Below are 24,938 nucleotides of genomic sequence, written 5' to 3'. Positions count from 1 at the left end.
GGGGGGGCGGGAATCAGGGGTACCCCCCCCCCCCCCGCGGCTGGGGGCCGGGGACCGGGGACCGGCCCGGGGGCTCAGGGGAGAAGGCGGAGCCCGAGGGGGCTCGGGGGGCTGGTGGGACCCAGACCCGCCCGGGCCCCTGCTCGGGGCGGCCTCTCGCTCACCCGCTCTCCGGCCGCGTCCTCCTCCAGCCGCCACAAAGAGCGGCCCCCTTCCGCCCTCCAGCGGAACTACTCTATGGTCCTTCCGGCCGCCGGCCGGAAGCGGAGGCCTCCCGGCCTGCAGCGCGCGCCGCCCGTCGCGTGTTACCATAGCGACAAAGCCCTGCTGCCTAGGGTAGCGCCCCCGTAGCTTTAACTCCGGCGGGGAGAGCCCGCCCTCTTAGATGGCGGTGGGCGGGGCATGACAGGTGGATGACATCATAGGGAACACCAGGTCGGCTCCAGCCAATAGCATCACCATGGCACCCACACGGGCTGTCGTGGCTACCTGGGCCACAGCCCCTCGCCCTGAGGGACCCCCGCCCAACAGGGTCCTGCCCCACTGCCCCCTCCTGGGGCCCACGCAGGCAACCAGCTCTCCCCAGAGCTCCCCCCGCCCCGACCCACATGGCGGCCTTAACCCCTAGCCTGTGGCACAGCTGTTCCAGCTTAGGGGGACACTGAACAGTTTGAGGTCACCTGGCCTTGCCCTTGATGGGGGGCATCTTAATCATAGCCCTGGGAAAGCCCCCCCCCCACACACACACACACTTCCATCACAGCTGGGCATTGTGCCTAGGCTAAACTCTTCGGGACACAAGAAGAAAAAGGACCTGGTCTCTCCTGAGCTAAAGAGGGCCTCTGTTACAAAGCTAGGTCAGTGGACTGTGCCAGCCATCATGACTAGCTGAGCTAGGAGGGGGTGCCAGAGGATTATCCACCATCCAGGTTTCAGCGTTTATATTTTCAGCATATTCATGATTACAGCATTAACCCCTGGAAAAGAGGATAAAGTGCTCTTAAGTCTTCAGTGAAGGGTGCTATACATTTGAGTTCATTTCCTTGAAGTTCCAATCAAAGGGCAGGTAGCCTTTTGGGAAAGGAAGAGAGGGTCCTGTGGCACCTTTAAGACTAACAAGTATTGGGAGCATAAGCTTTTGTGGGTAAGAACCTCACTTCTTCAGATGCAAGACTGCTGGGAAAGGGATTACCCTTAATGCAAGCAGTTACACCATCCACATCTCAATACACCATCTACATCTTGTGCCACCCACTTCATCGGGGGAATGTAACTTGTGGATAAGCCCGACAATGCAGAAATGTAATGCTCTGCCACTTGTCAGACATTCTATCCATGCTCTCAGTAGAAGAACCAACACTTTTATACTAGGAAGTCACTGTTCAGGGACCAGTGTGAACCCAGCACTGTTAATTCTGAAGGCTACACCTCCTGCATAAAAAAATGTACCATGGTATATGTGCACATGCACTGTGCATCACACACACATACAACTCACAACAGTGTTGCATTGTGGCCTGGACATCTGAACACTTTCCCCAGTCACATCTTCAGCAAAAGTGATTTCTAGATTCAGTGGATTCTTCTCCTCAGCCAGGCCATGCAACTGTGTGTATGGGGAAAGGGCCCAGAAAGCCAGCGAGAAGAGGGCTGAATGATGCAGGTCAAGTAGCTTTAAAAGTCAAGTTAGATAACATGCCTACAGATCACATTGAGATTCTGTTTTAAAATCAACTATTTAAAATGCAACATTAAGAAAAAACATGCTGAATTCCCAACCAAACCAGGTTCTCTTTATTGTATACCTGCTACATTCAACTACAAAGACCAGAACCAGTCCAGAACGTCAAAGCTCAGGGCTATCATCCATATGGATGAGACCTTCATTCTTAAGATGGAAAACTCTTCAAGACCGGTAGGAAAGTACTTCTGCAACACCAGGAAGTAGCTGTGTCTGGAGGTCTGTGTCCCAAGGTCCGACGTTTCTTTGCTCTGCTTTGCAGCCTCAGTAGCAACAGAGAAGACATCTACTTAGACCTCTGCCTCATCTTTCTCCTTTTGCGCTTCAGCCTGAGAAAGACATTTTACCCCATCAGAGAAAGAAAATCAGCATGGTTACAAAGCTGTCAGACATTCCACAGCAGGCAGCCAACCTGCTTAAATGGACTTTGAATGAATCATTACCAGGCCAAACACCTTTTGTGCAAGAACAAGCATGTCCATAGTTTTGGACCAAAGTTACAATGTGCAGTTTTTAAAGAGAATGACAACCCCACAATGTCCGCCACCTAACTGCTGCCTTGTCCTAGTGCACGAGAACCCAAAGTGAAATGACCAGAAACCCATTTCATTGCCCACAGAAATGTGGCTAGAAGACCAACGAGGACAGTCCCTTCAGTAGAGAGGCTAGCTCTAGCACGAAGGACAGTTTGAAATGGGGAAAGCAGAGGGGTAGACCTACGCCTATTCCTGCTTGCCTTTCCAGAGTTTGAAACTAAAGTTTCAGACCTTATTTAAAAGTAGAGCAGAAAACTAAACCGCTAAATACAGTAACAAGCGCATGTTTACTCTGTTTGGAAAAGGAACTTTCCATCTTTGCTACAGTGTTTTAATGGCTTCTTTTAAACACATACAATCAGGAGAGACTCGTGTAAACCCAATGTACTAACTCCTGCAATAAGTTTGGCCCCACATCACCCTTACCTGCCATGCCTAACAGCAGCTTGTTACACCAAAGCTGGAAAATGCCAGAGGAGACAGGCAGTTTTAGCTCTGAGCTGGCCTGGCTGCTCTTACACACTTACACAGCGCTGCCAGATGAGCTAAGAAATATTCACTGGAAATAAAATGGTTTAGTTCTGCAGAACCCCCCCCCCCCACACACACACACAAGAAAAGCAGTGTTTACAATGATGCAGTCTATTTCGAGGTTTAGAATGGCATACACCACACAGCACTTCACATGCATCAAGGTTTCTCTCTTCACTCCCCACCCTGAAGTAGCCTTATCACCATTTTACAGATGAGAAATGGAGGCACAAAACTTACTCAAGGTCATACAACCACATGTGCTGTAGAAACAGGAATTTACCCCAAATCCTACTACAGAACTTTACCCCCTACACCCTCCTGCTTGTCTTGTCAGTTTAGCCTGCAAACTCTTTGGGGGCAAGGCCAGGGTCTGACTGAGTATTTACAGCACCTAGCACAATGGGCTCCCAATTTCAGCTGAGGCCTCTAGACATGACGGAAATAAATGTATTTGAACCGTCATCAATTAGCCTGAGGAATGTGGGATGCAGTGCTAACATTAACACACGCAACACGTTTTTCCCCACTCCCTCTTTACCAAGTCTCACCAACCATCTTAGCCAGGCGCATTCCCACCTTCCTAGAGGGCCCAGCACAGAAGATGTAGCTTTTATAAAGACTAGTCATGCCAACCATTGACATCTAGTAGCACCACCACCCGTGGGGCAAGCATGGCAAGTCACCAGGCCAAACCAGACAAAACAAAAGCTCACGTACCTGCGCATACGCTTCTTTCGCCACTAGAGGAAAGAGGGGGAAACACAAGAGTCAACAGCATATTAACAGGCGGCTCGGCCGCCAGCACGTGTCTCCAGGCCCCCCTGTTACCCGCTGCACTGAGCAGACGGTGCCCGAGGGGAAATGAAGGCAGCAACCCCCCCCCCGCGGATTTCTATGGGGCGCTACGTAACACTGGGGCCAGGCAGATCCGAACCCGCCTTCCCCCTCGCCGGAGGGCGCCGCCCCCCCCATGCCCACCAAGTGGGGTGCCCAGGGGGTGCATCAGCTGGCAGCCCCGCGCCCAGCGCCCTGCCCCACGTGGGCGCAGGACGCCACAGGCCGGTGCCCCCCACGCGCGTGGAGCGCGCGGTGCACGGGGCGCCCCCTGCAGCACGAGCACGGGGGAGCCCCGCGACCGCCGCGCAGTTACCCTCCCCCACCCCTGCAAGGCCCCGCCCCCGGCCCCGGGGGGGGGGGGGGGGGGAAGAGCGGCCCGAGGCCTAGGAACCCCCCCGCCCCATAACCCCGCTTCCTCCCGCCGGGCCCCAGCCCCACACCGGCCCCCGGCCCCACCCACCTTCGCTCTCATGGCGGCCCGGGCTCAGTGCCCGCGGATGGCGGCGGATGGCGGCAGGAGCCTCCGGCCTCCGACAAAATGGCGGCGACAACAACAGCCGAGAGAGAGCGGCCGGCGCCGCCCGCCCCCTTTTATAGGCCAGTTCCGGAAGCGGGTGGGCGGAGCGGCAGCGTCACGGGGCAGCCGCGCGCGCGCCCCCCCCCTCTTCGCGGAGCATGACGGGAGGGGTAGTTTCTCCCGCCCCCGGGGCAGCACGGGAGGTGTAGTTTTCTCCCTCCCGACCCGCCTCCATTTTGAATACAAATCCTCAGAGCTGAGCCCAGAGAGGGGGAGGGGTAAAGACCGCAACATCCAAGGGGGACGGGGCCCGGGGGGGCGAGAGGGGAGGTGCAAGGCCCAATTTCCGCCCCCCCCCCGGGACACTTCCCCCCAACACACAGTGCACGTGCCCAAGTGTTGGGTGTGCGACACCAAGGGCCCAACACGTGCAAGAGCACCCGCGCGTGTTAACACGAGAACGGCCGTTCGGCTCGAACTGGCTCAGACCAAGGGTCCGTCCAGCCCAGTGTCCTGTCTGCCAACCGCGGCCAGTACCAGGGGCCCCAGAGGGGATGAACAGAGCAGGGAATCACTAAGTGATCCATCCCCTGTTGCCCATTCCCAGCTTCTGGCAAACAGAGGGTAGGGGCACCATCCCTGCCCATCCTGGCTAGTAGCCATTGACGGACCTATACTCCATGAAATTATCTAGCTCTTTTTGAACCCTGTTATAGTCTTGGCCTTCACAAGATCCTCTGGCAAGGAGTTCCACAGGTTGACTGTGCATTGTGTGAAATAATGCCTTTTGTTTGTTTTAAACCCGCTGCCTTTTAATTTAATCGGGTGACCCCTAGTTCATGTGTTATGAGTAAATAACATGGTCCTGCTAGTGAAGGCAGGGGGCTGGACTCGATGACCTTTCAAGGTCCCTTCCAGTTCTAGGAGATAGGATATCTCCATAAATTTAATTTAATTTAATTTATAACATTCCCTTATTTACTTTCTCCACACCAGTCATGATTGTATAGACCTCTATCATATCCCCCCTGAGTCATCTCTTTTCCAAGCAGAGAAGTCACAGTTTTATTAATCTCTCCTCCTACGGAAGCCGTTCCATACCCCTAGTCATTTTTGTTGCCCCTTTCTGAACCTTTTCGACTGTATGGTTTTTGAGATGGGGCAACATCTGCACCCAGTATTCAAGGTGTGGGCATCTCATGGATTTATATAGAGGCAAGATGATATTTTCTGTCTTATCTAGCCGTTTCCTAACGATTCCCAACATTTTGTTAGCTTTTTTGACAGCCACTGCAGTGACTCCAAGATCTCCTTCTTGAGTGGTAACAGGTCATTCAGACCCCATCATTTGATATGTAGAGCTGGGATGATGTTTTCCAATGTGCATTACTTTGCATTTATCATCACTGAATTTCATCTGCCACAAGCAAAGGGCGCCTACGTGCAGGTGCAGGGCATAGGAGCCCCCTCTCTGCCAAGCCACAGCATTATTACAGCCTCAGCTACAGGGCCCGGCTCTCTAGCTCCCACTCCCCCAGCTCCCACATTTAGCCCTGCAGGCCCTAGTTTGGGCCCCCCCAAATGGCTGCATTGTCTGTGTCAATAGAGTGAAATGGGAGGGGGCCAATGATCATGTTGGAGCTGGTCCCAGCGTTCTCTCTCCGATCCCATGTTGCAGTGATCACAGCAACCAAACACGGCTTTCAGCTGCTCCCGCCCCCAGCCTATTCACCGGATTTGGCTCCCCCAGACTTCTGCCTGTTCCCCACGTTGAAGGATGACCTTGGTGGGAAGCATTTCAATGATAATAATGAGACGACCACAGCAGTCAAGGAGTTTCTGAACAAGGATTCCGAGATGCTGGGTGAAGCCAAAATGGTCCAAGTGCATTGATGTGCAGGGAGATTATAGTGAAAAATAAACCACTGAATGCAATCTTCCCCCCGACCCCATCAGTCTAGAAACTTTCTGAGCCCGTCCTACAGGAGTGCCCCACAAAGCCATTTGGAGCAGCCTTCCTCTGATTTTCTAGGTACCTGCCATGAAGCCGGTGGGCGAGAACACACAACAGGCCAACGCTGGACCTCACCTTTGTAGATTTCAGTATCAACACCTAGCGTAGCTGGAACAGCGGGAACGGTCAACAAGCTCCTGCCAATTCACCGCTTTGCCTGGCAAAAAGCAGCACCATTGACTTGGTTACATCTCATGCTATTTAAAAAGGCAAAACATGTCTACACCATTCCCCCCTCCCCACCAGCCCTCAAATACAGGACAGCATCGAAAACAGTGCCATGTCCTTCCATTTGTGAATCTCCAAGCCCTTTACAGACTGCCCTCGAACCTCCCAGCCACCCATGGAGATACATTAGACCTATTTTAGGCGTGGGGAAACAGACTTGCCCGACCCACGTCCGAGCGAGGGAGAGCCAGGGATACACCCCACAACCCCCCGTCAAACTCAGGCCGGCCAATCCACTACCCGAGACATGGCAACAGCCGCTCCCTGAGGGCCACGCAGCAATACGGTGACAGTAGCGGAAGTAAGAACCTGTAGCTGTGTTGCACAGCTGTTCAGAGGCACTTGTGCCACAGCTCACCCCCACTGATTGTGGGGCATTAGGATCAAGTAACTGCTGCCGCCAGATGGGGCTTGGAACAGACTTACAAGGCAGGTGAAGATCCCAGCGACCCTACTCAGATTGACCTCAGGGATATGCAGTGTAAAAATCCCCAGCATAGGGCCGCTTGCTTTCTCCACCCCCGCTTCTGTGGATGCTTTAACCTCGCACAGTGAATGGGACCCAGGGACTGAGCTCTTACTGTACCAGAATATAAAGGACAACCTAGTAACCATTCGGGCACTAGGATCAGACAGCACCAGAAGGTCAGTTTCTCATGCTAGACGTCCCACACACTGAATACGCCCTCAGGGATTCCTTTGCCTCTCGCCTGTGGTACAGCCAGGCCGGTGGACCCGCACCAGAAGCTATGGTGCTAAAATGACCTGATGACTTTCGCATTGGAATCTGCAAGGCCCCAACTCCCTCGGACCAACCCCAGCAGCGTGAACTCGGCCCTTCGTCCTTCCGAAGGCAGGAAGGGGAGTTCCATGCCCGAGTCTGTTGGGCAACACCCAAAACACTAAGGTGGGGTTTGGATTTGAAGCTCCAAGGATCCCTGCCTTTGGCCAAATGTTTTCTTCCCCGCTGTTGCAGAGCATGCTGTGCTCTGTCCAGCAGCCTCCACCCCAGAGGTGGCTGCATTTCAAAGATGCACCCCAGGATGGAGTGCAAGATGCCTTAAAACCTTTTAGGGTGAAAGGGATTGCAGAAATAATACAGCCCACATTTCTTCTCTCATATACACATACTCCTTCCCAGCCCCCCGCAACACCACAGCCCCCAAAACAGCAGACCCATTCTTCTGTCCAAACAGCAGTGTCACTAGTCAATTTTATTTGGAAAAAAAATCAGTTACAGAATATTTCTTGGGAATTTTGTTTCAAACTTTTCACAACCAGAATGGTTTTTCTTGTCTCAAGAGGTACATCTTTTTCCAATGTTATTTAAAAGTAAAAATAGAAAATTAAATAAACCTCCAGCAAGTCTTAGTGGTTTATAAATCAGAACTGTGAATGAGAAAGATTAGCCCTGCCCTTCCTTTACCGAAGGCAATAGACAGTGTATTGCTTATAAATGCTAAAATGTTCCCCTTCAGGAACAAGACATCTTTATTTTCCCTTAAGTTCATGGTTAACATTTGGGAGCAGCCTAAGCTAAACCAACCTGCGATTTCAGTCTTGGACAGGCATGTCTCGCCGCCACTTCAGTGTGTGATGGGAGCTACCCTGCACCCCTTCAGAATCTAGCCCACGGTATCTCTATCACTACCCCACCCCCTACAAGAGCTGGGCAGTTTAGAAATGGGAGCAGACAGTTTGTAGACAGATGGAAAAATCTCATTTATTTCCTTTTATTGACGTAAACTTTGGTAGCATTTGCAAGGATCTTTTTTCTCGTTTAAATTTTCAAACTCAAATACTGCCAAGGAAGCACTTGACCCAAAAGCACAGGTGCACTCATCAGAAAGGGTATCGTTAAGAGGCAGGAGGCCTTCCAAGTCAGCTACAGTAAGTGCTTAGACAGAGACCTGGCTGGATAACAAAACCCCCACTCGGAGCCGTACAATTCAACCGGACAGCTTTAAAAAAAAGACCTACTATAGAAAAGAGATTCCCAGGGGTGAAGTCTAGCCCAGGTCTGCTCGCTTCTGCAGCGTTTCCCGAATTCTTGTATGGCACAGAAGGGCATGTGGGGAGGAGAGGGGCATTCTTCTGAAAAAGCCGACTGTATACGACAAAAGCAGCGGCAGCTGTTTTGGTGTAGGGGGGGGGGGGAGAAATGCTGAACTGCCCCGTGACGTCGGGAAGTTAAAAACGCTGGCAAGGTACTGAACTGAAGCTGGTGGGCGCTCCAGACGCCTCTTGCCCTTAGGAGGAGTTTTGCAAGGGGTTAGTGGGGAAGAATGCCTCGAATTGAGTGCTTCCTTCCTTACGTTATGACAGTCTCAATTAAAAACAAGCTTATCACACCTGTGTATTAAAAATAGAGCTTAGACACAAACCAACGCAAGTCAGAACTCAACAGGCTGAATGGTCTACAGTCTTGGGGGGGGAGGGCATAAAATTCCATACGACTTTCCCAATTTTAAATATACAGGCTAAAAAAAGGGAAAAATTCCACACCAAGGTAACAGTTTTAAGTGGAAGAGAAACGTCCTTGCGGGAAGGGGGAGCGCTGGGAAGCAGAGGTATAATAGCATCCCTGCTACCGGCTCCCTAAGCACATGGCGCTTCTCAGGCTTCAATCGGTTGGTTGTCAGATGTGACCAAAGATCCCACCCCCGCCAAGAGGGATCAGAAAATCTTGAAAGGGAGAAATGAAGAAAGGGAGGAGGAAGAGGAAAGAATTGCTGTCTACACTCCCTCTCTTGGGATGGGTAGTCACTCACCTCTTTAACAAGCACAAGTAGTATCAAAGGTTAGAAAGAGTGGGGGAGAGACTAGTTTTTACTCCTGGTTTTATTATTTTTGTTTGTTTGTTTGAAAGCAGTCTGAAGTTGCTGAGCGAATCCTCCCTCAGAGCAGAGTCAATTGGAACTGGCTGTTGTCAGTGGGAAGTCCAGGCTGCCTGTCATTGGGGGTGTAAAGAGACAGACAGCACTAGATTTTTGTTTCTCGTTTTTTGGGGGGAGCGTGCGAGAGACTCGGGTGCTACATGAGGGGAGCTGGAGCCATTCAGTCGCCGGCTTCGTTCTCTTCTGCTGTTTCCCCCGTGGTGGCGTTCTCTGCGTTCTTAGATGCCTGCGGAAACGAACCCAAACCGGGATAAGTGATTCTGCTTCAGATGGGAGAATCGCTAACTAATTCTGGAGAGAACCCGGAGACACGCAGGCCCACTGCACCCTGGAGTCGCCCACCCTGCAATACTTCATTTTCCCTTTCAAAGGCCAACCTCCACCAGGCTCCCCGCCCCCAGATGCGGTTCATCTCCTGTTGGGAGCACTGGGCATCTCTTCCCTTCCCAGGAGCTCTCTGATGTTGGTGCAAGAAGAGTTCTCTTCTGCCACCCAGAAAAGTCTCGTGAAGCTCTCCACCTTATCAGCAATACCAGCCGGTCAAATCTCAGCTGAGCTAGTCCCTTTTCCTGCCGACATCTCCCAGGGTGCAGCTCTGCCTTGGTACCTGGCTACAAATCACTATGCCTCCATGACTCCAGATCAAGGCTGATCAGTTTACAAGCAGGAAAACAACCTCTCTACCTGCCACTGCAGCAAACTCACTCTGGGATCTGAGAGGCATGCTGGGTTCTTTCTGGCCTGGCCAGTGGTAAAGATTCTGCTGACCAAATTCTGCTTTCAGTTACACCTGTGCAACTGCACTCCAGACAAGGGGCGGTAGTCACCCCTCCGCCAGTGCGAAAGCAGAATTTGGGATGGAGCGAATAATCCCATTGACAACACATGAGCTGGAACAGAATCCATCTCCCCTCTTCCACAGCCGTAAGAGCTCTGCTAGGCTAAGAGGAGTCAAAATATCTTTTTGCTAAGGCCTGAGTGGAAAGTTTGGGGTCTCCCAAGATGCAGTTAACCTGTGCGTGTGTGTGACCAAGCCATTATGAAGTGACAACTAAGTTACCTTCTTTTTCTTCTTTTTCTGGGTCTTCCGGCTGGCGGAGCTTTGTAGCAGTGCCTAGGAAGAGGAAGAGAAGGTAAGCAGCCGGGACAGAGCTGGTTTTTTTTGCTCTGACTGGGGGTAAAGGGAAATTCCAATGTAGCAAAACAAGCCTTTGCCAGCCATAAAGGAACAGCAGCACGTCCTGGACGGCTTGGGCTGGGCAATGACACTCGCCATGCGCAGCCTCTCTGGATCCCACGGCCGTGCAGGAAAGGACGACAAACCCGTGACCAAGCAGGTGCCACTTGTGGTCAAGGCGGGAGACTTGGGGGGAGCCTGCTGGAGATCATGCAACTCCTCTTTGCTCTGAATGCTGCTGCCACCTTCTCACATGTGCAGAGCCGCGCCCCCAGACAGCTCCAACTGGCTCCGCTTGGCTTCAGAACTAGGCGCTCAGCTTTCGCCTCAAACCTGCACGCTCTGTCTCCGCAGGCGCTCGGCCTCTCTGCGCCTCACAGCCCTGCCTTACAGGGGGGTTCTACAGATCCAAACAGCTGAGAGAGAATAGAGACCAACCCACCACTCCGAGGAGGCTAGCAAAGAGGAGAGGGGACTGACCAACCTGCAGTCTCCCACCGAACCGCGTGCCTCACGCCCCCCCAAGGCGGTGAGCTAGGTCTGGTTCTGGCCCATGTGGCCCAGAAACGGGTGACTTGTGCGTTTCTATGCACTTCAGGGAAGCAAACGCGTTTCCTCGGACTGACCTTCAGTTCTGCATCCTGAACCTCAAACTCGGATTTGTAGCGCTCCGGCTCGAAGGGGCCACAGGTTATCCTCATGGGGCCGTTGGGCATTAAAAGCACTGTGAATTTGAACTGGGCGACGAACTCGCCTGTAAAGCAGGAATCACAGTTAGAGCCACCACGCTGGACTACACCTTGACAGCGGGGGAACAGCGCACAACCCAAAGTCCACCTTGCGTCTGCCCGGGACAATCAGTAAACTGCACCTGCAGTCAAGTATCAGGGGGTAGCCGTGTTAGTCTGTATCTACAAAAACAACAAGGAGTCTGGTGGCACCTTAAAGACTAACAGATTTATTTGGGCATAAGCTTTCGTGAGTAAAAACCTCACTTCTTCGGATGCAGTGTTTCAGTGGTGTCCCTCCCTGCTCAGGGCAGAATCGTTCCTGAAGTAGGTCCTCCCGGCTAAGCTTTAAGTGAACCAAACTGACGGCACGTCCATCACCACCCCGGGGAGACTATCCCCCATGGTCCAGCAGATCTCACCACCGGGATTATTCTTATGCAAGACCTGGCAGCCAAGGGATTAAGAGCTACTTAAGGAAGAAATCTCCTGGTTCCTTGAGAGCAGGTATCTGCACAGCACCGCCCTCCAGGGAGGTGGCTACAGCGGGAACCTGTCTGAGCAGAGCCCCGGAGGGGACCACCCCTGTGCTCCCTTGCAAGCCCCCCACCGGACTCACCTTCCTTCTCATAGAGGACATTGAAAGGCTGGAGCAGCTCGTGTTTGGCGCATTCCACCACCCCCATCCTAGCCTTCTTCTCATCCTCAAACGCCCTGCGAGAAAGGGAGAGAGCCACAGACCTGAGTCTCTGCCTCGCTCGCTGCTCTAACGATCGCACAACTGACAACCGTTTTCACCAGAGGAGCGGGAAGCGCTGCGAGCCAAGTTACAGACCCAGCCCTGCTGCCTAACTTCCCACCTGGGGGTTGGCTGGAGACGTTACTCAGCCAGGCCCCAACTAGAGGCCAGCCTGGCTGCGGTGTGCTGCTGGTGCAGGACGGCTGGCAGTGTGCAGATGAAAGCTCAGGAAGGTAACGGAGTGAAGTGAACGCAAGACGTTAGTTTAGAATACCAGAAAAGCCCACCGTTCTGAGGCACAAATGGAGCATTAACCTGGGAGGTAATTTCCTTTTGCTAAAGTGCACATCAGTCAAGAAAGGGGGCTTGGGACGACCCCTGCGTCCTGACACAGCTTTGACTCCACTCTCTGTGAATACAACAGGACTGGTTCCCTTGAATTTCAGCTGCAACCCCCCGCAAAGGCACAGGAGGGTCTCAAATCCTCACAGGGGTCTTAATCTCCTGGCCAGGGTGAAACATCAAAGTCAATCCCATCCCCTCCCTACGGCTTGTCCAGCCGCAGCAAACCCCGCCAGAACAGCCCCCTCTGTGACAGAGCAGCTGTCAATAGCCAGGTGAGGGCTCAGATTCATAGACTTTAAGGTCAGAAGGGACCATTATGATCATCTAGTCTGACCTCCCACATGATGCAGGCCACAAAGCCGTCCCAACCCCTTTCCCTTGACTCTGCTGTTGAAGTCCCCAAATCCTGTGGTTTAGAGACTTCAAGTAGCAGAGAATCCTCCAGCTAGAAACCCCTGCCCCATGCTGCGGAGGAAGGCGAAAAACCTCCAGGGACTCTGCCAATCTACCCTGGAGGAAAATCCCTTGCAAGACCCCTATTCTGGGCAGATAGGGAGGCCGTGAAAGGAAGAAGAGCGAATACCTGAGAGTAAATGGCATAGTGTCAAAGCGCCTCTCCACCTCGCTGAAAAAGGCACGAGAGGTTTTCATTTTCAAGCCGTACTGCTTGGAGGGGTCCCTTTTGTAAATGGTAGTTCTCTGGCCAGCATCCTTCGCCTAAAAACACAAACAAGATTCAAACACAACCCACAGACAGGATGGGCGGACGGTAGGACTGAGTGCATGCTGGGGCTTCGGTACCGCCGGAGGGCTTTACATACACACACACACGAATACTCCCAGCCCTCCCTGAGGGGCTCCATTTTACACACATGGAAATGGAAACCCAAGGAGGTGAAGTGACTGCATACAGAGATGGAGCCTGGCTCCCCATGCCATGCTCAGATCAAGGGGCCATTCTGAAGTCCCCATGGGCATCAAGTAACAGCCTGCTGAAGGACACTCACCTTCCCTTCCCCGGTGCTGACAAGCACGTCAATGGCGTAAACTTCATGGACCTCAAACTCGGCTTTTTCATGGTCCTTCCTAGGTGGGAGAGGTTTGGCGAGTGAGCAAAGTGAGACATCTCTACAAGGGAAAACATCCCCCTTCACCCTAGTAATATTGCTGTACAGAGCTGGGGGGTGGGGGCACAGAGCACCACAAATGCACGTGTGGCGCTTTACACAGCAACTAGGGGAGCATTATCAAATCAACACACAGGAGACAGAGGCAAGGCTCCATGGAAGTGCTCTGCAGTGGTTCTAGAGATCTGCTAGACAACCATCATTCAGGAAATTCTTCGCTGCCCCAGCCACCAGCACCATCTTCAATCATTAAGATGGAAGGGACTTTAAGAAACAAGTTTATTTGTAATCACTTATGCTGTTTACTCTCTGCACTTCGCTCAGCCTAGAACACAGACGGGTCATTTTCACTTCCAGTACGTCTTGCATTAGCTCAGCAAGACTGCAGCTTACAGATTGATTTTAATTGAAGATATTTTAAACAAATGTCACAGAAACTTTTCTAGTCAAATTTATTCTCTGTTATTTGTATGGTAGCACCTAGGTGCCCCAGGCATGGACCAGGGCCCATTGTGCCAGGCACTGAAGGGAAAGAAATGGGTCCAAGATGTGACTGAAAATGGCAGCCTATGAGAACTAATTTGATTGGGTTCAATCTGGTTCCTGGTGAATTCGTGTCCACACCATTAAAGCAATCCACTGTCACAACTGGGAATGGTTGGCGATTTTGCTGGCAGTTGCAGAGACCAAGGACTGACTTAGTGATTGGGACACTTTCTAGAACGACTGGCTGACTGCACAGATGCCAACGAAAGGTTTAGAGGATAACAACCTTTAGTCACTACCTCCCATCCCAAGCTGTAAATGCAGAGCATCACAAATTACCTTAATGTAAGAAAAAATGGAAGACTCTGGGGTAACCAACACCCGCTATCCCACCCAGCCAGGTACCACAGGCCAGGAACTAGAAAAGAGAGGTGATTCTTACTGCAGATCTGGTCTCACACCCCCTTGCAATGCTGCTGATAGAAGTGACAATCCTGGAGAGGAGACTTACTTTTGCTGGTCTGTAGGGTTTTGGATGATAGTTTTCTCTCCATCAATCACGTGCTGTTTCAGCTGGTGTGACAGCATCCCTGCCAAGTTAGGAGAATCCATTAGCACCTCAGAGCTGCAAACCAGCTACAGAGTGACTTGCATTATTAACGCTCCAAGAAGGTGCCCTTAAGCTTTCTGCTAGAGGGAGAACGGCAAAGCTAAAATTTGAGACCGTTTGCCTTTCTACCACCCCCTCTGTCCAGGGATCTCAAACAGCTTCATTCATTAAGTTACACAACTATTCTGTGACAAAGCAAAGGTCCCCAGGTTAAAGGGTCCAAGGCACAGCCATAGATAAGATTCCTTTGTACAACTTCCAACACAACAGTCTAGCCACTGGACTACACCGGCTCAGCAGTAACTCCAGGAGGACATGGTCTAAGCCCTCCCTAAAATCACGCAGCATGTGTTTTAAACAAGCTGACATTCTTCTTTTCAGTCTCTGTAGCCTGGGACATCAGCTACCAGGAGAATCAGCAGTTGCATGGGGATTACCGGCATCCAAAGTCTCTGAACGACGCATTCTTGAGCGTCTCCAGGGATGCATGGAGGCAGAAATGTTTTTGCCAGTGTTTAGATTACTTATGTCCCTCCTGCACAGTCTAGCTAATGGGGCATTCAGCAAATACTTTTGGGCTTAACTCAGTCTCCCTGTCTGCTTTGCAGTACATGTTAGAATTCAGATTTATCAAGGAAAACCAAAAGGCCATTTCTAATCTGCTTCCCAAGTCACCAGCCACAGCAAGGGAACTAACAGGTCTCCATTTTGGAAGGACTGTGGCCGGTGGTGACAGAGATCACCGCTGAGGCAGAAAACAGCTTCATTTGTTTTCATAAACGGGTCCTTATGCTGCTGCTGCTGCTGCCAGCGACTGGATAATTAAGGCACCCGACTGTTTCCAAAACAGTGGCTGCTTAAACTCCCTTGACAGTGTGAGCAGCCGCCTCCTCACTGCAGCCGCGAGGTGATGTTTTTCCTCCCAGAGCGCGGAGCAAAGCATTGGCGAGACCTACCCAACATCCCACGTACCAAACAGCCCCGTCTTGGAACTGCAGCTCTCTGCAGCGAGCGGAGAGAACAAGCCTGCTACAGTATGTCCTGGGATTTAACTGATTAGTGGCGACATGATTTGTTGCTGAAGTAATTGACAGCCACATCACTACGTGACCAAACCAACAGGATAACAGAACCTGTCCAGACATTTGTGTTTATAATTTTGACAGATAATTTCCACGTTTATATTTAAGCATTTACTTTCAATTTTTATCCATTTAAATGTTCACAGCTGCAGGAGTTTATCGGGAGGTCAGACAACAATTATTTAATGATGGTAAAAAAAACCCCAAAGCTTATTAACCACTAAAACACAAATTTGTCAACTTCACATGTCCAAACACACAAAGTAACTGTCCTTAAATCAAACTCTAAGTCAGAGGTCCCCAAAGCGTGGAACATGGGGGGGGAGGGTGCAGCAGGGCCCAGACCAGCCCCCAACGGAAGAGGGGAGCACTACCCAGCTCCTCCCCACCCCCAGCTCTGCTCCGGTCACACCCCCGGCCATGTCCCTGGCCCCACGCCAGCCCGCAGCCTTGGCCACTAGCCGCAGCCCCACTCCAGACCCCCTCCCCCATCTGTGGCCCCCTTATACCTGTCCACGACCCCCTCCAAGATGCTCCAGGGGAGTGTGGACGGGGTAAGGGAGGTAGGACCCTCAAAAGTTTAGGAACCACTGTTCTAAGTTGTCAAGCACCCCTTTCCTTTCTTACTTTGTCAATCTGTACATGTCAGTTACCCACCAATGAACATTTTTTGGTTGGTTTGTCTGCATAAAGTGAAACTGACGTTTACTGATAGGAATCTAACCCTTCCAAAGCTAAACCTAACTGAGAACTGTGAGCTCAGCTCCCAGGCACCTTTTCAAACATTATGGTCTGATTTGTCTAAGATGCTTCCAAAGGAAACTTCCCACTCTCCGGTTCAGAACGGTATTACTGAGAAAACGCCAACCAGTTAACGATTGACGGGAGCCGTTCACACATACTGCCTTATAGCATCATTCAGCAAAGGCTCCCCGAGCCATTTATAAACATTCCCTCACCTACACAGATAAACATCTGCATTGTACCAACGGGCAAACTGGAAGTACAGAGGTTAAATGATTTCCACCAGGTCTCACAGGGAGCCTGCAGCAGGCTTGGGGGAGAGTGCACAAGAGTCCTGATCCGTGACAGACATGGAGCCGTGCTCATAACCATTAAATGCTTCCCAAGGTTTTGAATCGAGTAGGCCAGGGCTCCCTGCACCTTTACTTCTCCTCTGGCTGTTGCTCTGAGCTGAGCAAGGCCTTACCTTCGATAGGCGTGCAGTTAAACGAGTGTGCTATTTTGTTCCAGGCGTCTGTCACTTGTGTGTTCTGCGGGAGTAAGAAGACAAGAGAACAAGTCAAGATTTTAAAATTCAAGCCACAGACACACCAGAGATTTCATCTGTCCTCTGCAATGAAACCAGTGCATTCTCTAACTGAACGGCTCCTGCAACATCCCCTAACATTTAGGGAGCTGAAACAATCGCAGGTTGTGTGTTATTTCATACCCGCAAAAATGACAAGGTAACAGCAAAAATACAAATCCAGAAGAAAAAAAAGAGGTGTTTTGTGCTATGGCAGTAGTCCAAAGTCCCCACGGCGCTAGGCACTGTACACACACATTGTAGGAGACAGATCCTAATCTACAGTGCGGATACCACTAGGACAAACCAAGCATGAAAGAAAGGACTGGAGCATTATCCCCATTTACAAACAAGGAGCTAAAACCCAGCAAGATTAATTCACTTGCCACACGTCACCTAGTAAGTCGGTATGGACGGAGGCTGGTAACATGGATGAAAGGGAATGTCAACAGTGCTTGAGAAGTGTGAACCCCAAGGACAGAAGTGTGGTTTAGGGCCCCAAGGGAGATGGTTATGAGGAATGGCATGAAATCAAGAAAGAGAAATTTAAGCCAATTATTAGGAAACATTCCCGAACAGCGACCTCTATTAGAATGTGAGTCTCCCAAGGAAATTGGTGCAAGCCCCGTAAATCTTATATTTAAATAAGCCCTCTGGGGCAGGGCCTTTTTTATTCCATTTGTACAGCACCAGGCACAACGGGGTCTGGGTCTACATTTACCACTTCGGTAATACAAATAAATACCAATAAATAAGCGAAGGACAACTGTGCAATAAGGAGAATGGATGGGTTAGAGCTGACCTAGGACCTTTGCCATCTTTAACTTCTAGGATTTTATTGCTTCTCATTTTGACTGGAAGTTTCTCCTTGGAGAAATCCAAGTTCCTCATTGGATAAACACCGACTTTCTACGGAGATTAAGGCACAGCGATACATGCCAATTGACCTTGGTCACTGGGCCACCATCTTGATGTAAATTCCAAGATGCAGCCACAGTGAAGAGAGATGCAGAAGCTAGTCTATTCTTTGGGTTTCATACTTGGCTGGAGAGTGAAACATGTGCACGTCCAAAGTATCTGCAAAACCCAAGATGCAGGTCACAGACACAAGCCAGCAAGTGTGACAGGTTCACTCCCTCTGGCTCTCTTGCTCACCGCGCCTCAAACTGAAAAGCAAGCCACCAACCCAGTTAAACAAGGTTCATCCGCTCCTTCCTGGAGGGCATCTGACCATGCAGTCGGCTGCCAGTGACTCGTAACTCTTCAAATGGCTAAGAGTGCTCAGCTGTCTTCAGGGAGGGACCGACAAGCAGTAGTACCAAGCCCTTGTGTATAACGATGGCTTCTTCCCAAGTAGAGCTCAAATGCTGCTGGACAGTTAACACTGCGTACAGCATTAAAGCCACAGCAACTCACTCCGCACAGCTCGTGCTCACCCCAGAATGCGCCTCAGCGGTCTATGGCCATCTGGCTGTAGTTTCCCCACACAGTTGATCCACCCCTTCCAGAGAAGGTCACAGCTTTCTATCTCTACAGAGCAAGGGTAGGGTCTGCGTGTGGGTTCCTGACTCTCTAGATACACCTGGGCTGCACCAAACCACTCTCACCTGGTTTCCGGGTTTTACCAAGCGCAGGGCAGCTTCAGCACAGAGGTGAGCCGCTTTGACGACATCAGCTTTACGACCCGTCACCGGGGTTTCCTGGAAAAAGTTGCCTGTTTTTGAAACATGTCTTTTCTCCGCTCTCTAGGATGAATTCTGCGCTAGTGGGAGCTCCAATCTGACCCCACACTGAAATCCTCCATCCGCCCTTCCTTCCCTCCCACTTTGCTAACCAATCTCAGGCTAAGCATGGAAGGGACCCTGAGGAGAGGGGAGTTCAAAGTTCCCAACCTATTCAGTCATCTCCGCTCTGTCAGAGGGGCTAGCTACTGCCAGCTGCAGCTGAAATAAATTTAAGAACTACAGGCAGGAGCGCTGCATAATGTGTCTGACCCCCCAGAACTACACAGGACAAAGCCCTGGAGATCGTCCTTTAGCAGCCAGAAGCCTGGACAAGATGAGATCTAAGGGCTCTTTTCCAACTCCGCTTTCTACCATCTAGCCCTAATATCAAGTCAACATGTTCATGAGGGAACTGGTGCCCCCAGGAGCTTGTCTATGATTCACTAACATCCTCCTCCAAGGGCTACAGGTAAAAACAGGAGTTTAAAGTTTGTTTACATGAAAAGTTTATTCAAATTTTACAAAAATATTTTTCCCTAGATGGCAAGTCCCCTGAATGCTATTTGCATAAGTGACTTCCCAATGCCAGGACAAATGGGCTGTGCCATCAACCACCCACGTCCTGCAAGCACCTCCATCAACACACACCAGGCCTGTACATGTCACACTGCCCCTGAGTAAATACAGCCGCTTACAAGCCAGTGTGCTGCAAGTTCAGGCAGGAGAAGTGCGTAGTGGGGACTGGGTCCTGCAGCCATCTAACTTGCTGTACAAATCACCTGAGCTTAGAGCTGCAAAGGTGAACACAGCAGCCTCCTGTGCTGGCAGAAGGATCAAGATTCTCCACCTTAGCCAGCAGGGTGCAGCAAGTCCAGTTTGACCAGTCTGCTCCATGCACCCAGGACACTGTCCTCTCAGACTCTCACCACAGATCAGCCGGTAAGTGCAGTTCATCTGCAGCAGCGCCGCTAACATTTGATTTGTTTCACATGTGTTGTGTTTGATCTACTTTAACGTTCAAACCGTTCAGCATCCCGGCTTTTCTAAGGTGAATAATGATTAATTGTTTTTAAACACCGTTTCTGTTAATGTTCTCCAAACTCATCGATGCACAGACTTCTGCTCTGCTGCCAATGTCAGGTGCTCTCTCTGCAACCAGGGGCACTCAAGCGTGGGCTTTTATATCCTGCTTTTGCTGAACCTCACCTGATATGAAAGTAGCGTGGGAGAGCTCTCCGCTCAAGCCACTGGCAGAAACCTACCTTCTCTGCATCGACGAGAAAACTGTGCGCTACATTTGCTATGAAGCCATCCACATGGACTCCCAGGTCACTAACACAAAGAGGAAAAACAGGACTAGTTGCAGACAGGGCCTCATGGCTCAAGAAACTTCTTTATGGCCTCTAAACACATTAGAGGAACAGGGTATGTTTCAAATGCATCTCTTGCCTGGCCAATACTTCCTAGAGTTAGCCAGTTTGTGAACGCACTTAACAGATCAAGCAGCAGTAAACTCACAAAAACATAGCTCAGACACTTACATTTTGACCAAATCTCCGTCTTTGAGGATATAATCCTGGTCACTCTTCAAGGGGGAGAAGTGACAGACACAGTTATTTACCGATATACTCGTCGGGAAGGCAATACCTATGAACAAAAGGAATAACGGTGAGCTCGCAACTGCGTGAGACCTGTGTGCACTTCGGAGACACGGACCCTGCTGCCATGTACTACAAGGCACCATGCAGGCAGCACCCCATGTTCCATCACACAGAACAGCCAACAAACAATCTGCACTTGGGGATCCAAATGCATACGTGATTCAAAGCCTCAACCTGCCGCTCACATATGCAGGATACAACCAGGAGTCTAGTTTGTTAGTTTCTTCTGATGCACCGGAGAATAAAGTGGGACAAAATTATAGAGCTGCACTACCTCATGCTGCGACCTTGGCAGCTTGCTCAAGCTAAGCCGGGCCTGTCAGTGCCCAAAGAGAGATCGCCAAGAAGCAAGGAATTCCCTCAGACATCAACGCACTGCACTGTTCTAGGGATCACAGTGCTGCTGGAGGTGCCATCTTTCAGATGAGATGCAGAAGCACTGTCTTGATCACTTGTAGTCACTAAAGATCCAACTCAACTCATTATATTTGGAGTAACTAGAACTCCCCCTGCAGCTTTCAAGGGCTACAATATTTAGTTTTACCTCCTGTCCTAAACTCATCAACAGCATACACCAATAGCTCAGAGTGACAGACATTGGTGTGATTCATTTAGTATGCATATACGCTAAACTCTCTGGGATCTTTCAGGAAGAAAGTCACTGTGGAAAATCAACATTTGATTACTATAAACTCAGGCATCTGCCTTGAACTTGGGTAAAACAAGTCAGCTCTAGAAGAGATCCCTTGTTTTTAACTGTCCCTATTGCTGTTTTAATTGTCTAGGTTGCAGGTGATATGGGCGATACGGGTGCTTTCCTCAGGAACAGAACTCCGCTCGTTTGGAGCATGTGAGACTGAAGCAAAGCTAAACAGGTCAGCAACTCTTACGACATACAAGTAAGGAGACAGCAAATCAATTGAGACCACAAGACAATATGGTCTGAGGGTCGGAGCACAAGTAAGGAAGTCATGAATTTCAAAATTCTTATCTCAGCTCTGCCTATGACTAGCTGTCTCCTATTCGGGGAAAATCAAAGCCTCTAGGGTGTTTGTCTCCTCAGCTGAGCACCTGCCAGGACTGCGAAATGGTGTACAGTGCTTTTAAAACCAAAGCACTAAAGTACCAACATAGATCAGTTGGGGTTTGATGCTGACTTTTTAAGCATTGTTCTGTGCTTTGGGCACAACCCTTTGGCCAAAAAACAGAACAAACGTTTGCTGCATCTCCCAGCATCAGACCAACTCCAGCCCAGACAGACAAATGTGGAAGACCTGCATTTAAAGCAATCATCTTTCTCTCAAGAGACCTCAAATATCCAGGGCCAGGAACCATGACGCTCACCATGGCTCTAGCCATGGAAATCTTGTGAAAATTACAGACCAGCAAGTACAGTAGACAAGGCATTTATCTCCAAAACAAATCTAGTTTGTCTGAATGGGCGTGGCTAATTCAAGCATGAAACGCAAACTAACCAGTGCTATGTAGTAGCTGTTGTAGACTGTTCCTTAGCAGAAAATTTGGGGTGAGTTTTTTTTGGGTGAGTGTGATAAGCCTGAAATTCAGCTTTCAGAAACAATCTTCATTATGCATTTCAGTAGTTTCACTGTATGGTGTGATGTAAACAAACAGAAAAGGAAAGAGCCCTACATTGAAAAAGGAACCCTTGAAACTGTACTTTACCTTTTTTCATTTCTTTCTCCTTCTTGAAGATTTTGCCAGTCTCTTCCATGATCATGGCATCCCCTTTCTCACACAGGCTGAGAACAGACCCTCCAGATTTAGCTGCTTCAACCACTGCGCGCAGGACCCCTGGGTTCAAACACACAGTGTTGTTGAATTTGAAATGGATGCATTAACTAAAAAACAGCCAACAACTTAAAAAAAATGAGACCCTTCATCGATGACAGTGCTGCAGGAGGGATTAAAATTGATGGCTCAACTTATCACTGCAAGTGAGTACACCAAACATGCACAAATTTGATTATTTTTTACAACTGGCATCCATGGACTGACTCAGGAAGTCCAGCAAGCACTACCTTGCTCTGATTGCAAGAACATGTGAACTAGCACAGCAATGTGCACACATGAAGTGTTGAACTGTAGATGCCCTTGAAATGTCAAACACCTGTCCACTCCCACCTACACACACAGCAAGGTCTGTTTAATAAAGGAGTCAAGTGGAAGCAGCACTGTTCTCCCACATTCCTTCCCTTCAGAAGTCAGGGCTATAGAAAGAGGTTCAAAAATGACCCAGGAGACGGTGTGTGTCACACATCAAAGGAACAAGGGCTGCTATTGTGGGTTTCAAGGACTATTTCTCATTGGGACAGGTCACTTGGCACCAGAGTTGGCAACAGCACAGAACAAGTGCAGCTTAGCTACCTACATTAGTCTTACACTTTGCAGCCACCTTCCTGCAACTGCACAGAAGCATTTCAGAACTAACCCTTTGCTTCCTTTCATTCTTCCTAGCACGGCTAACTTCGTAGACAGTGTGCTGCACTGGAGGTTACAAAACGCTATATTCCCTAATCACAAAACACTGCATGGATTTGGTTATGGAGGTATTATAGTTTTGCTTTTCCAGCACTTCAAAGGGCTTTATCAGGATGTTGAGATCCCATCACAGAATACAAGTTACATTTCTCTCTATTTTATAAATGGCTAGAAAATAATTGAAGCATGGAGCTGTTTCTGAAGTACTCTAGCGTCACATCTGTGAACAAATCTTGATTTGCCTTACTCACAAGAGCAGCCCCAGGGAAGTCTCTGGGATTATTTGAGGGTGAACAGCAAACAGGTTTGCACATTAGCCAATAGTCAGTATGTACAGGTACTGGGAGCCAGGGCTTTCCTTCTGTTCCCAGATCTACCTCTGGCTGTATGCAATTACTTCACCTCTGGTCTTCATTCCCCCCCTGACAAAGTGGGATAATTCTTATTGGGAGCTGTGATGCTTACAATTTTGTAAAGTGCTTTCAGATCCCTGGTTAAAAGGCATTTGCTCAGAAATATTTTGCCCAATTTCTACTACATGGGGGAAAGAGCCAAGTTAATGAATTAAGTAAAAAAAAATTTGTTTCCTCATACAATCACCTTTCCATGCACTACATAAACTGTCCGGTGGCACCTTAAAAACTAACAGATTTATTTGAGCATAAGCTTTCGTGGGTAAAAAACTTCACTTCTTCAGATGCATCTGAATACTAATCTGGATGCATCTGAAGAAGTGAGGTTTTTTTACCCACGAAAGCTTATGCCCAAATAAATCTGTTAGTCTTTAAAGGTGCCACCGGACTCCTTGTTGTTTTTGTGGATACAGACTAACACGGCTACCCCCAATACATAAACTGTGAATTTGGAAGTGGGGTTTTTAAGTATATCTAAAAACCAATCACAAAAACAGTATTTTATGTATGCCATCATGTTGTGAAGAAGTGGCAGCTTGAAAATATGATGTGTTAAAATTCACACAGAAGCAAAACAAATGGCGATCAATATCCATTAGGGAATGGGAAAGTTACAAAACTGTTTAATAGCACTGGCCAAGGAACATCTATTAACTGTACTCTGTACTTATACAGTGCCTCATTCCATGAATTAAAAGCACTTTACATCATTAAATACATGTACTACATTGTCAAGAAATCAAGAGAAAAATCAGGAAAATGTAAAACCTTCTAACTATTCTGGATTTTAAATGTTTTACCTGTGACGTACAGAAAAATACCGTGACCATTTTACTTTCCCATGCAGAGTGTCCCCTACATGCCATTAAACTGATCAGAACAGATTTAAAAATTTTATTACAGCTAATGTTAAAAAAAAATTATATAATACAGAGATTGAGAAAAGAGTGTCTGTACATCTGGGTATAGTGCTTAGATTATCCACAAACACAAAGCTGGTTTTTAAAAGTACATAATCAGCAATAACGCAAATGTAGGTGACTAGATTGAACAATACAGTTTAGATATTAGAATCCAAATACTCGGGGAACGTCCCTCATGAAAACTGGTACAGAGATTTGGTTGTGGAAAGCCAAATACATCAATGCGTGGAGACGGTCCCTCAGTAACTGAGAATTAGGTAGGTTGTCCATGTAGAAAGGACTCCAGTTCGCACTACATTGTGTCTAGGACCGGGCAGAGCATCCCAACAGGACACAAGTTGACACGTGCCGGGGAAGGAACATGTTTGCGACCCGACCCCCCACCCCCCGTGCCCTGGCAGCCTTCAGCGGGACCCCCGGAAAGGGGAGCTCTGACCCAGCGATGGCGCAGGGCCCCAATGCCAGGGGGGCCGAGCCCGGACCGCCCAGCAGCTGTCACTTCTCCCGGAGTTACGAGCCCCCCAGGAACGATCGGGCCAATCCCTGACAAGGGCCGCGGCGCTGGGGGCTGAAGCCGAGTGTGAAGCGCGGACCCCGCGGCAGGCCGGGGTCTCGGGGCCGGGCGGGGGCCCGGGAGAGGCCGCCCCCCCCCCCCCGGACACCCCCCCCCCGGGGGCCCGGGAACAAAAGCCCACGCGGGAGGAAGCGGGCGGGCTGCGGGAGCCGCACATGGCAGAGGCGCCGCGGGACCATGTGGCGGCGCTTCCCGGCCGGGGCCCGGCGCCTCGCGGCCCCAGGAGAGCCCGGCCGC

At 49.9% G+C, this 24,938-nt stretch overlaps 2 protein-coding genes and 1 long non-coding RNA gene across 4 annotated transcripts in view; all 3 read right to left on the bottom strand.

Moving 5' to 3' along the window:
* The window catches only part of ZC3H10 (zinc finger CCCH-type containing 10), a 6,404-nt gene extending 6,142 nt beyond the window's left edge, over window positions 1-262 (bottom strand). The window contains exon 1 of one of the 2 annotated variants that reach the window (XM_034792850.1): window positions 165-262. The gene's annotated coding sequence lies outside the window, so the exon portion shown is untranslated. The remainder of the gene's footprint in view (window positions 1-164) is intronic. The other variant, XM_034792851.1, reaches the window with a different exon arrangement.
* Window positions 263-1,767: 1,505 nt separating this feature from the next.
* Window positions 1,768-4,263, bottom strand: LOC117889143. The gene is made up of 3 exons (XR_004648409.1): window positions 4,109-4,263; window positions 3,529-3,551; window positions 1,768-2,070 (listed from the first exon to the last, which is right to left on the bottom strand). It is a non-coding gene; the product is annotated as an uncharacterized LOC117889143 (long non-coding RNA).
* A 3,338-nt stretch (window positions 4,264-7,601) lies between these two features.
* PA2G4 (proliferation-associated 2G4) overlaps window positions 7,602-24,938 on the bottom strand; it is a 17,891-nt gene continuing 554 nt past the window's right edge. The window contains exons 2-13 of the mRNA XM_034792179.1: window positions 21,976-22,104; window positions 20,173-20,278; window positions 19,894-19,963; window positions 18,515-18,607; window positions 16,809-16,872; window positions 14,418-14,496; window positions 13,301-13,379; window positions 12,877-13,010; window positions 11,829-11,923; window positions 11,108-11,235; window positions 10,365-10,418; window positions 7,602-9,530 (exon numbers count right to left, since the gene is read on the bottom strand). Coding sequence (XP_034648070.1) covers window positions 9,465-9,530; window positions 10,365-10,418; window positions 11,108-11,235; window positions 11,829-11,923; window positions 12,877-13,010; window positions 13,301-13,379; window positions 14,418-14,496; window positions 16,809-16,872; window positions 18,515-18,607; window positions 19,894-19,963; window positions 20,173-20,278; window positions 21,976-22,104 — 1,097 coding nt within the window. The 3' untranslated portion in view covers window positions 7,602-9,464. The remainder of the gene's footprint in view (window positions 9,531-10,364; window positions 10,419-11,107; window positions 11,236-11,828; window positions 11,924-12,876; window positions 13,011-13,300; window positions 13,380-14,417; window positions 14,497-16,808; window positions 16,873-18,514; window positions 18,608-19,893; window positions 19,964-20,172; window positions 20,279-21,975; window positions 22,105-24,938) is intronic.

Source organism: Trachemys scripta, chromosome 16 (assembly GCF_013100865.1).
Source record: "Trachemys scripta elegans isolate TJP31775 chromosome 16, CAS_Tse_1.0, whole genome shotgun sequence".
In the NCBI taxonomy this organism is placed as follows: domain Eukaryota; kingdom Metazoa; phylum Chordata; order Testudines; family Emydidae; genus Trachemys; species Trachemys scripta.
Note: the sequence above shows the minus strand (reverse complement) of the source record. Positions and strands in the feature narration are given on the sequence as shown.